Source organism: Rana temporaria, chromosome 2 (genome assembly GCF_905171775.1).
Source record: "Rana temporaria chromosome 2, aRanTem1.1, whole genome shotgun sequence".
NCBI lineage: Eukaryota > Metazoa > Chordata > Amphibia > Anura > Ranidae > Rana > Rana temporaria.
In genome coordinates, this window is record NC_053490.1 from 54,209,623 (window position 1) to 54,222,784 (window position 13,162).

General features: G+C 40.4%; 1 protein-coding gene across 1 annotated transcript in view; it reads left to right on the forward strand.

The window, feature by feature from the left end:
• Positions 1 to 13,162, forward strand: part of ARHGAP42 (Rho GTPase activating protein 42) — a 520,987-nt gene that overhangs the window by 465,847 nt on the left and 41,978 nt on the right. Inside the window, exons 15-17 of the mRNA XM_040340188.1 lie at positions 3,142 to 3,226; positions 5,160 to 5,218; positions 8,555 to 8,660. Coding sequence (XP_040196122.1) covers positions 3,142 to 3,226; positions 5,160 to 5,218; positions 8,555 to 8,660 — 250 coding nt within the window. The remainder of the gene's footprint in view (positions 1 to 3,141; positions 3,227 to 5,159; positions 5,219 to 8,554; positions 8,661 to 13,162) is intronic.

Genomic DNA, 13,162 nt, shown 5'->3' on the forward strand with positions numbered 1-13,162 from the left:
TAAATGATCCCAATTCAGCTTTTTACAAAACAGAAAGACAGATACATTTTTTATGCACAGAGTGCAAGGTTCAGGGGTGTGCTGCGTACAGAATGCGGTGTTCAGGGGTGTGCTGCGTACAGAGTGCAGGGTTGTGCTGTGTACAGAGTGCAGGGTTTAGGGGTGCACTATGCACAGTGTGCAACCCCAACTGCCCCCCCCCCAAAAACAAAACAAAAAACTTTCATGCATTTCTCTCTACTACCCGTGTATTCCACTCTAGTACCTCCCTGTGTAGGTGGCTCTGCCTTGCCTTGCAGGAAGAAGGTTCTTCCTCTCAGATTCTGGAGATCCGTTCCTGCCATGAGCACGTGCAGGGATCTGTTAGATCCAGGAGCCACTAATAGTAAAGCTGTCCCTTGTAAAAAGAGAAGGCTTCTGTGTTTACAAGTGACAGTGGAAGCGGATGGTGAGAGCCTGGAGTAAGACTTTGCCTCTGTGAAGGAGCTTCCAGTCGTAAAGACCGGTCACTGCTCCTCTTTTATCTTGTGCAGGGTGACTGATCTTGTCTCCGCCCCTCCCGTATTATATTTCAGGCAGCCTGCAGTGGGTGGGGCCTGCTGGACCTCTCCCACAGCTCTACTTTCTGCACAGGCTATGTGCAGCGCAGTATTGATAGGACTGCTACGTTCCCAAGGTAGTATCTGGACATTTTTGTGGAGTTCTGCTTTAAAGGGGTTTTATCCCTAGTAATGGTTTTGCACAGAGCAGCCCCAATTCTCTTCTTCTGGGGTCCCCTGCCTGTGCTCCAGTCCCCTCCTCTTCATCGTGTTCCCCCACAGAAAGCTGCTTTTCCTGGGGGCACCCGTGCAGGCTTGCCCCTGAGTCCCGCTGCTGCGTCCATTGAAACAGACAGCGGGACTTGGTCCCAGCCCCCCCACTGCTATCAATCTGTCCAATGAGGAGAGCGACAGTGGCTGGAGTTGCTGCACATGTGCACTATGCTGGATCAGATTGGCCCCAGGTAAGGATAAGGTAGGGGGGATCTGAGGGAGCTTCAGCACTGTATGCATAGAATGCATTAAAGTGAAAAACCTTGAGGCTTTACAACCACTTTAATTCACACTTTTATCATGTTATGGGTGGTTTCTGCTGCACTGAATCCACGCCTGCTTCTTATAACAGCGGCAGAGATCTCACCATTGGAATTCTCCCAAAAATATGAGGTTTAAAGATGAAATAACAACATTTTTTTAGGTGGATTGAACTATTAAGCTATACTCCTAGTGGGTTTGGGGTTCTACTATTTCTCATCAGCTGTAGAAAAAAATAAAATAAAAATTCTTCTGGTCGATGCATTTGCTTCCATGGAACAACTTTTAGATTTAAAATGAAACTTCTTGAAGAAAACTGAAAGATAATCTCACTGCGAATGAGAGTAAAATATGAATCAGTGTTTCATTTAGGACATTTAGATATAAGAAAAAGGGTCTACATACCTGACCTTGTTACACTTGGCAAGCTAAAGCAAAGGGGCTACTATACACATCTAATTAGATAAAAATGGTGCACTCAAGTACACTGTAAAAGCATGACATAATATTCAGGGCAAGCTGACATTGTCATATCTCAGTACAAGCCTCTTCTTGCAGGATATGGGTTTGGTAATCATGGCTTTTATGAATAGACTAGTCAAAAACATCTTCAAAACTTTTTGAAGCAAGAGTCGCTTTTAAATGTAATGCTGAAAAGGTGGGCATTCTGAGAGGAGATGCGGGACTCAGATTGATAAATATTACCTCTAATATTTCAAGCGCACATGTACTCCTACTGAAGCTTCTCCGTTGAGCGTCCCTCCCTTATACATTATAGTTGCCATCAGGGCCAGATTTATAAGGAGGCAAAAGGAGAAATTGTCTTGGCCCACCCATCTATACAAAAGTTATATAAAACAATATTAAAAAATGATATATAAAGTAATTAAAAAAAAATAATATAAAATGTATAATAAAAAACGTACTTTCTTTTATCAAATGTATCTTGGGAAATAATATTTTGCCGGCCATCAGTAAAACTTGGGACTGGTATATTGTATCTGTAGCATTACCCCCAGTGGAGCTGCTGGATTTTTTGGGCGGCGTGTTACCTCATGGCTCCTCCGAAATTCCTAGGGGTGAATGATGCGTATTGCATGAAGTAGAAGTAAAGGAATGTCCAGACAGGTGCTCTTTGCTGTGCTCTTTATTACTCAGCCGGGTAAAAACTGTAAACTTGTGGTGAGGAAAGTAGAGCTGAACAAGATAGGAGAATAGCAGATTCAGGCGTAATGATAGGAAACAGTCCTGCTCCCAAATGTAACACTTCTTATCACTGCTGGTACAGCAGGGAGGATTCCTTCACCCACCAAGCATGTGTGGGGTGTACTTGTTCATCAACAATGTTTAGGTAGGTTGTGTGTGTCAAAGTAACATCCACAATTGCAATGGCAGGGCCCAAGGTTTCCCAGCAGAACATTGCCTAAAGCATCACACTGCCTTTGCCGGCTTGCCTTCTTCCCATATGGCATTCTAGTACCATCCTTTCCCCAGGTACAGTAAGTGACACACAGCCATCCATATGATAAAATAAAACGTGATTTATAAGACCAGGCCTCCCTCTTTTATGGCTCTGTGGCTCTGTTCTGATGCTCACGTGCCCATTGTGTTAGCTTTTGGCTGTGGACACGGGTCAGTATGGGAACCCTGACCGGTCTGTGCCTTTGCAGCCCCATACACAACAAACTGTGATGCCCATTCTTCAAGAACATGTTTACTTGCTGTCTAATATATTCCACCAACTTTCAGATACCATTGTAATGATATAATCGGTGTTATTCCTGTTATTCCCATGTCAGTGATCATACATTTTTGGCTGATCGGTATATTATATCTTTGTCCCTGTGTACTATGTTAAGTTGTTAAACATCACAATGTGCTTTTTCTATGCCAACCATCAGGAGGATGAAGGTCAGACTTGGCTGGACTCACAGATCCCTGTGGAGGATTTGTACAGTTTAGGATAATTTTTGTGGAATAAGCAGGTTTATATTTCAGGTTAAATAGACTTGCTGACAGCACCAGCCATGAATCTAAATCTTTTTATTATTTTGTTTTAATTTTAAAGCTCCTAAAGCACCTCCTGATATGGATCTTGATTTAGAGCTATGGGACAATAAAACAATAACCAGCGCTCTGAAAAACTACCTCAGGTGAGTAAATTCTTTGTAGACCTTTTTGCTTTACAGTTTAGTGCATAAGCAATAATAGTATATTATACATTGTGCTACTACACTTCAAATGCAATTGCTTTCAAGTTTATTGTTAAAGGATCAGTGAATTGTGATTGGTTGAGGAGAGCTGCAAAAGTGAAAAACATTTCCTTACGGGCTCCATTTAATCTGGCAAGTTGGGCTTTTTGAGTTCTCAGTTCAGGTTTGTTACTAATTAGTATCCTGACCATGTGTGCCCCTTAATTAGTTCCTTTGGGTAGAATGATGGAAAATTCTAAGGAATATGTTTATTATGCTTTATGTCAGATCTCATTATCATATGAGACCTGCTTGTACATATTTCTTTCTGCTTACTTAAAGCGGAGGTTCACCCAAAAACACAACTTTGTACCATCCAAACTAGCATCAGCTACAGTATGCCTTTTTTTTTTTGCGCTGTACTTACGGTTTAATCCGTAACTTTTGTTTCAGACACCCGCGGGGAGTAGGCATTCCTATGAAGAGTGGAACATGATTGACGGCCGGCCGTTCCGAAAATAGCCGGAGTAGGACTCGGCTCTTCACGGCGCTATACGGCGCCTGCGCACAGACTAGGAGCTGACTGCGCAGGCGCCGTATATGTCCGCGTCCTATTTCGGCTTTTTTCGGAAGGCATGACGTGCCATAGCTGGACGTCAATCATGTACCCCTCTTCATAGGAACTCCCATTTCCCGGCCGGAGTCTGAAACGAAAGTTACGGATTAAACCGTAAGTACAGCGCAAAAAAAAAAGGCATACTGTAGCTGACGCTAGTATGCTCGTTTGTATGGTAGATAAAGAATTTTTTTTTTTTTAGGGTGAATCCCCACTTTAAAAAAAGTAATCTTCAGACAGGGATTTCTGCAAACAGAGTTACCGTATTTCAAATAATGCATCAGTGAGATCCATGAATAGCGATTTCCCAAAATTTTCAAGCCATGAGAAAAAAAAAAAAAAATCTTAACATTTTTTGTAAAATTAGTGTGGAGTAGTTTTACAAATTGAAAGTTTTTTGTTACACTGGGAATGTTGCAGTTGCTTTTTAAATGTTTATTTTTTATTACAAATGAATTAACAAGGACTATATATGTTAAGAACATTTCAACAGGTAACCACCATCCTTTCCCTCATAATGATGTAAAAGCTTCCTGACAATACGCATTTTCAGTTATTGACAATGCTGATCCAAAAGCATATAGTGATCTTACAAGCCTTGATGAATGTTCTCCTGATCTTCATTTTCTCTATAAATGAAGGTTTTGTGTATTTCTGGGAGGCCGTGTTTTGTAACACTTCATTACTTGAAGATGCTGCTGGTGAAGAAACACTTTGTGATTATCCAGAAGCAGCAGAAAGAGTGTTTCTGGAATGAGAACTCTGGAGGCAAACGCTCATCATACTTTCATTCTGGTCCTCCTCATCTCATTCCATAAAGTTATTTTTTTTATGTTTTCAGGGCACCTCTGGTATGCCAGGATGTTTTGTCATCCTTGTAGCATTTGGTATATAAAGAAAAAGGTTTTTTTTTGTTTAAGGACTTTAAGGAAGCCATGGCCTGGTGAGGTCACATATTTCTATCCCTAGGAAATTTAAATGAAATCATGGCTTGGTGAGGTCATGTATTTCCTTCCCAATCTAAGTCAAGAGGAAGGGTTTGCATGGGGAGGGTGGGACTTTGCATGAAGCACATGGCAGCAAGAGAGAAATTGGTTGATTACCTAAGGAAGACTGCATTGCGTTTAGGCAGCCACATAATTTGATTTTAGCACAGAAAAAGTTCGCTTTAAATGCTGCTGTTTCTAATAAGTATGAATACGCCCCTCTGAGAAATAGTGAATATGAAAGCTATTCATGAAATGTATGTCTGATGTAATTTGCTTTTTGTGTCAACAGATGTCTAACTGAACCTCTCATGACGTACAAATTACACAAGGATTTTATTCTTGCAGTCAGTAAGTACATCAGCTATCCATGATGTGAAACATGTTAGCTTTTTTGTCCCCTATGTCCACTTTCTACCATTGATTGCAGTGTTGCATGAATTTTTGGATGTTATACAGCTTTGGATTTTATCCTTTGTTCATTTTGTTTCAATAAATCGCCTATCAGAGTGCGGCAGTCCAGGATTTTTTTTTTCCATACATCAGCTTTTAGTAACTGCAGCAAAATTTAGCCACAGTTTGAATAGGGATTCGTGGCTTTCAGTAACACACAGAAACCAATATGCTTTTGGATTTTTTCAGGCAGGTTAGGAGATGATCTCCATGTGGTTGGTGTGGGTTACTGGACTTTATACATCCTTATAGCTCTTTTCATTGTCTGACCAATAAAATCTGTATTTTTCTGTATACTATATACTGTATTTTCTAGAATCTTGTTTCCTATTTACTTTAAGCCCACATTTGTATTTCTGTCTTCAACTGTCTCACATAGTTCAGTGAGAGATGCTATAGACTGGCAAGCCTCGCACACACGTACGGATTCCCAGCGGTAAAAAGTCCACCAGAAATCCCGAGGGGAAAACCGAGAAACCTGCTTGGTAACTTCATCCCCCTCCACACGACCAAGTTTCCCGACAGGAAAACTGCCATGAGAGATTTGGTCGGGAATTCGGCCATGTGTATGCTCCATCGCAGTGTTTCCCATAGGAAAGCTGCCGGGTTAAAAACCACTAGGAATCTTAGCGGGGAAAAAGAGCTGGTTCTCTTTTTTTTCCATCAGTTTTGCTGTCGGAAAAACTGCGATGGAGCATATACACGGCTGTTTTTCCCGTCCAAAAGCTCTCATGGCAGTTTTCCCGACGAGAAAAACGGTCGTGTGTACGAGGCAGCAGATGTATTCGCACTCCCATGGAATGCATTCTGCGGACTCCTTTGGCCAGTTTCACATGGGGTTCAGATTGAACAGAAAGCTTTGACAAAGCATTTGCAGAGCTTTCAGGAAGTTTTGTTGAAGTTTTGTTGAAGTTTTTAAATGGGCTATTCATTTGTACCATTCTGCTGTAAAACGTAATTTCAGGGAAAATTGAAGGAACCATTACATGTTTTTCTAGTGGATGGGATAACACAGAGCAATACTAACCTTGACCCCCTGTCCTGCAATAGCCATTGGTTAAGTCCTTTTTTTTGTCCAGTGCTGGTATTTGGGTGGGCACTTATACCAGCAGCTGATTCCTATCATGTTGCTATGGCCAGTGGTCCTGAATTGTATGTCCTGATGTAGGTGAGAGCGGTGAACACAGGACTGGTCAGAGTGACATAAAATAGTGCCTTTTGGGACCAGTCGTCACTATTGGAACCAGCGGGTAGGAAGATTTCAGGACAGTGGATTAAGGTGACTGTTCTGTCTTAAGGACATAGATCTTGTCCCATAAACTTCAGATACCATATTTCTTTGATCTCAATTTTATTAGAACAAGTCAGGTGAAACTACAACATAACAGAAATAGACCTCAATATATATAATATTTCATACATTACAGAAACAACGATCTCCAATATAGGATGAGATAGTAAAAACATAGGGCCAAATCCACAGCCCCGCAGCGCAACGTAACTTAAGTGATTTAAGTTACACTGCCGCAAATTTCCTAAGTTAGGTATCGATCCACAACACACTTACCTGGAAATTTGCGGCGGTGTAACTCAAATCCGTCCGGCGCAAGGCGTGCCAAATCTAATGGGGCGAGTCCCATTTAAATTAGGTGCGCTCCCGCGCCGGACGTACTGTGCACGCTCCGTCGGGTAACTTACCCGACGTGCATTGCGCTAACTGACGTTGCTCCGACGTCATTTGCTTAGACGTTAACGTAAATGGCGTCCAGCGCCATTCACGAACATCTTACGCAAACGACGTAGAGTTTAAAATTTCGACGCGGGAACGACGGCCATACTTAATAGGGCTTAGTCAAATAGGACTCAGCCCTATTTTTACGCGGCGTAACTCGACGTAAACGACGTAGATTTAGCGCAACGGGCCCGTGGGAACGTTCGTGGATCGCCGTAAGTGTTCATTTGCATATTCTAGGCCGGCCGCAATGGCCTCGCCACCTAGCGGCCGGCCTAGAATTGCATCCTTAAGATCCGACAGTGTAATTCAATTACACATGTCGGATCTTCTGCCTATCTATGGTAAACTGATTCTGTGGATCAGTTCCATAGATAGAAACAGGGATACGACGGCGTATCAGTAGATACGCCGGCGTATCCCTTTTGTGGATTACCCCCATACTTTTTAAGTTCTCTAAGGCCCCATACAGACGACCAAACATGTCTGCTGAAACTGGTATGCGGGCCAGTTTCAGCAGACATGTTCGGTCGTGTGTAGGCCCCGAGCGTGCAGGATTCCAGCAAACATTTGCCCGCCGGGCCTTTTCCCAGCGGGCAAATATTCCTGGACTTGTTTTAAAACAGTCCGCTGGAATCCTGCCCGTACAGACCTACCGTACATGTCCGAGCGCCCGCCATCCCTGACTTCGACGCATGCGTGGAAGCATTTAACTGGCAGGCCCGCCCACGTCGCCGCGTCATCGACGCGGCGACACCGCGGACACGCCCCGCGTATTGTTTACGCGCGGATTTCTGTACGATGGTTAGTACAGCCATCGTACAGAAAGCCCCGGCCAGACATGTACGGTAAAAACAGTCCGGCGGACCGCTTTAATCGTACTTGTTTGGTCGTCTGTACACGGCCTAAGGGGTGATGGCGATAGATTGAGAAATGCATGTCTTGCTTCCTGCAGTATCTTCTCACAGAATGGTGGCTGATTCACATTCTGTGAAGATTCTACCCAGAATTCCCTGCTTACTAACAACTTCCTTAACTACACATACAGTAACTCATATAAACAGAACAACTGCAGAAATACCAAAAAAAGAACACTAGATGGAGCCTGCACTCCACATAGGATTGTCTTATGTAAATTACAAACCTTACATGTAATTTTAACAGCACGGATCCAGATAATCAGCATAGACATTTGGGGGACAGAACAGTGACCCTTTGTTATCCCACCCCCTAGGTAAAATAAACACTGAATTCATCCACTGAGGGTAAAGAGTTGAGCTGTATATGTGCCTGTTTGGAGGAAAGTATTAAAGAATAGAGGAGCCCTAACCATTGACAACTATGACAAGCTTAGGAGGAGGAGTGGACATGGGCAGTTCTTCCTATTTTTAAGTCTTCTCTCAATGTATCAGTGTTGAAGGTGTTGTTTCCGATAATCAAATTGGAGTAACATATTGGGTTAATTGTGAAAATTGCTTAGCGGAGTTCTTATTTCCTCACAGAATCGGATGACCAGAACTACAGAGTTCAAGCAGTTCACGCCTTGGTTCACAAACTGCCCGAGAAAAACCGAGAGATGTTGGACATCCTAATCAAGCATCTTGTCAAGTACTGTGACGTTTATATATGTATAACTTGAGACAAGAAAAAATGCATATATTGAGAGTCCAAGGGCCGCACACCCCAAAATGTTGTATAGACAAAAATGGAGAAATTCCCCCCGGGGGCTTTTAAGCGACATACTGTGTAAAGTATATTAAATTCAAAGACATGGAAATGTATAAAAGAGATCTTTACTAGGTTTCTGTATCACAGAAATCACTCCTTTCCTCAAAGGCCGCGGCTGGGTCACAGTCGACCGCTGATTTAAGTCTATGATCTGGTAAGCAGCTCATGACTCTGGTAGTCAAGTTACATATGGAATAATTGTGGACCATCTGGGTGGGATTCATTATTCCGTACATCAGGATCGTGGAATCCCTGGAGAATCCTATTGACTTTCTTCCTTCCAAACCCTGATGTCTACTTTAATCAATTGACTTTATAATACACGAAGTCTGGGTGCCATGGCGCAGTTCTAACCCCCCTTTTTTCTTGTTCATATATTTTGTGCTTTGGCACCAGAACTGCTGCCTTCCCTATTATATATATATATATTCCTTTTGGTTTATATATTTTTTTGTGATATATTAATTTATGTGCATTAATTATTTAGTTGGATAAGCGCAATTTTTTCTCATTGTAATGCAGATAGTTGTAATATTAAATACATTCAGGTTACAGACAGTTTGAGATCTCAACAATAAATAAATATTAAATGATATAATGGAATAGTATATAGTGCCATTGATAAAGTAGCTTCCATAAGAATGCCCCGACACGTTTCGACCACAAATTGGTCTTCTTCAGGGGGATTTGTATTCTGGAAAGATGTAAAAAAAAGGTATGTTAGGATACTAACATTCAAGCTAAATGCTGGCACCCATAGTACAAGCAAGTAGTGGGGATATATTTACCATTCAGAGTATATATATATATATATATATATATATATGTATAACTTATCCCAGATTTAAATGACTGGTGGGAATGCATATTTCCTTCTAATACGCTAAGGCCCCTTTCACACTTGTACGACTTGTCCCACGATTTGGGACTGCAAAGTAGCATGATAAGTCGTTCCCCATAATTTCCAATGACAACCATTCAAATTAGTCCGACTTCAAGTCGTGCCAACTTCAAAGTAGTCCCTGCACTACTTTGGTCCGACTTTGGTGCGAGCTCAGGTTCATAGACCTCAAGTCTCCTGGAAATCGTGTCAAAATTGTGTCAAAGTCGTGGCCGCGAAATCACAGTAAAATAGCGGCAAAATCGCACGACTTTGAAGTCGTGGTAGTCTGAAAGGGGCCTCAGCCCCCGTTCACACCTAGGCGTATATACGCCTGTAGTGCGACACCGCTGCAGCCCCGAGACGCTGGAGGGATGATTTAACATGCACCTCTATGGAGATGGTTCACATCTCCATGCCGAACGCCGTACGCCTGCCGCCTGAAAACAAGTCCCGGACCCTTTTTTTCAGGCGGCTTTCGGCGTTCGGCATAGGAGATGTAAACCATCTCCATAGAGGTGCATGTTAAATCATCCCTCCAGGATCCAGGCTGCATTCACAATCGCAGCGTTTTGTCGCCGCAAATCGTGGTACAAAACGCCGCAATTTGTCGCCGCAATTCGCGGGACAAAACGCCGCGATTTTGTACGCCAAGGTGTGAATGCAGCCTAAGTGATACTCTTTGGATCATTATTGTTTATGAATTCTATGTGTGCATTAAATGTGGAAACCTAGGTTTAAGTAATTAAAAATAAAAAATCAGCACAAGGGACGGTACTTACATTTAAAGAGGAGTGTCCCTTGTGCTGGTGCCACCGGTCCTGGTTGAGTTTCAAAATGTTCTGCCCCCCCTTCCCCACAGTTGTAATCTTCATGTGCTGCAGGGTATAATACCAGCACTGGACCTCTGATAGGCGCCCATCAAGAGTGCCAACTATGCCCGTCCCCTTCCCCTCCTCCAGTCATAGAAGTTGTACTATAGCTTCCATCAGTGAAAAGCACTCTATGAATGGAGGAGGTGGACCTTTCATTCATCTGCCTGTCCTCCATTCATACAGAGCTTTCCATTCATACAAGCTAAAGTACAGCATGCCTGGATGTGTGGGGTAATAGGCACAGGGGTGGTAACTACTCCACATTGGATTCCTTAGAAATGACCTAGACTGAATCTAAAACAAGTATGTTCAATACAATACCGCATTTATCGCGGTATAACGCGCTTCCGCGTATACCGCGCACCCCTAAAGTTGCCCCCGAAATTCCTGTAAAAAAAAATGTTATATGATTTTATTACTTACAGTTTTGGTGTCTTCCCAGCGTCCATCGTCCGGTCCGGCGTCTGTCTGCGGCCTTGATGGTGTCCTCCAGGCTTCTCCAGCGCGCGCCTCAAGTCGAGTCCCCGCTTCCCGCGCTCAGTTCGAACGCCTCCGCCGACATATACCGAGTGCAGTACACTCGGGTACATTCGGCAAGGCTCGGCGTCGCTCGCGCTTACGCTCTGTGACGTTTATGCGTGAGCACGAGCGAAGCCGAGCCTTGCCGAATGTACCCGAGTGTACTGCACTCGGTATATGTCGGCGCAGGATTTCAAACTGAGCGCGGGGAAGTGGCTATCGGCGTATATCGCGCGCCCACGATTTTCCCCTTATTTTAAGGGGAAAATAGTGCGCGATATACGCCGATAAATACGGTATATATCACCGGCTCCAGATTAAACCATATAAAGGAAGTCAACCAGAACATTGGTGCAGACTTGTTCCAAGTCCCAATAACATCCAAATAAAGAAAATATTCACAGGATAAAAGATAAAGTGCTGGTGCCTTTCCCGCTGTAATCAGCATTGTGTCAGTATAAAGTAGACATGTGCACAACGAAAACATTTGTTTGTTATTTACATAAATTTGTTTAGTTAAATTTGTTTAATTCGTTTTCGAAATTTGTTTTGTTTATTCGCGTTTGAATCGATTTGAATTTTCAAATCAATTTTAAAGAGTTTTTCAAATTCAAAGAGTTTTCTAATAGTTTTCCAATTTCCAAAAATATTAAAATAGAATAGAAAATAAAGGAATAGAACAGAAAAAAATATAATAGACTAGAAAAGAATATAACAGAAAACAAAAGAATAGAATATAAGAATAGAACAGAACAAAATGGGATAAAAAAATAAAAGAATAGGATGGAATAAAATAGAAATGAATAGAATATAATAAAAAAAGAATAGAATTAAATAGATTCTAACCATCTTCTGAAATTTGAATAGAAAAGAATAGAACTAAAAAAAATAGAATAGAACCTAAATAATATAACCATTTTACAAAATTCAAATAGAATCAATTTGAATTTGAATAGAATATAATAACATAGAAAATAACACAATAGTATAGAAAAAAACAATAGAATACAATTAATATAACCATCTTCCTATTCTAATCTATTGTTTTCTATTCTATTCCAAATTGAATTCTATTTGAATTTTGGGAAATTGTTATATTCTTTCTTTTCTATTCTATTGTTTTTTAAATTATATTCTTTTTCTATTTTGTTTATTCTATTTTTCCTATTTTATTTTATGTTCTATTCTTTTCTATTCAAATCCAAACTTATTCTATTCAAATTTTGGAAGATTGTTTTATTTTTTCTATTCTGTTTTTTTTTCCTATACTAATCTGTTATTTTCTATTCTACTTTACTCTATTCTTTTCTATTTTATTCAAATTCAAATTGATTATATTTGAATTTTGGGAAATGGTTCTATTCTTTCTATTCTATTGTTTTTTATTCTATTCTTTTTTATGCTATCATAGTCTATTTTATTAAAATTTTAATTTCAGAAGATGGTTATAATATTTCTATGTTATTCTATTCTATTTGTTTCTATTATATTCTAGTCTATTCTGTTCTTTTATTCTCTATTCTATTTTGTTCTGTTTTACTCAAATTATATTATTTGCTGTTATATTATTTTCTATTCTATGATATATTTGAATTTTTTTTTCTATTCTATTCCTTTATCTTCTATTCTATTTTATTCTCTTTGGAAAATGCTTCGAAAACGTTTCAAATTCGAATTTGGAAACTATTTGAATTCAAAAAACAATTCTAAATTATAATTTTTTCGTTATTTCGGATTTGTTTCAATTTGGTACTATTGTAAAATGGAAATTCGGACACATCCGAAAAAAATAATTTGTCTGAATTTCAATTTGGAACAAAACGAACCGCACTTGTCTAGTATAAAGGCTAGCTAAAGTTTCATAGCAGGGAAACGACATAGAAGTGTAATTCTTGTCCTCAACTACCAATCAGATTTTTCTTAATTATTCTTTGTTTTTCTCTTTTTTTTTTGTTTACAAACTTTTTTAATTGGTACAAAATGGTGGTACAAAAAGCAAAATGGCATACAAAAAAATGAGTACACATAAGAAAATGTCCAGGAGTCAAAAAACAACAATAGTAAACTATACAAATCTTATGTAACATTAATAAAACATAGTTCTAAAG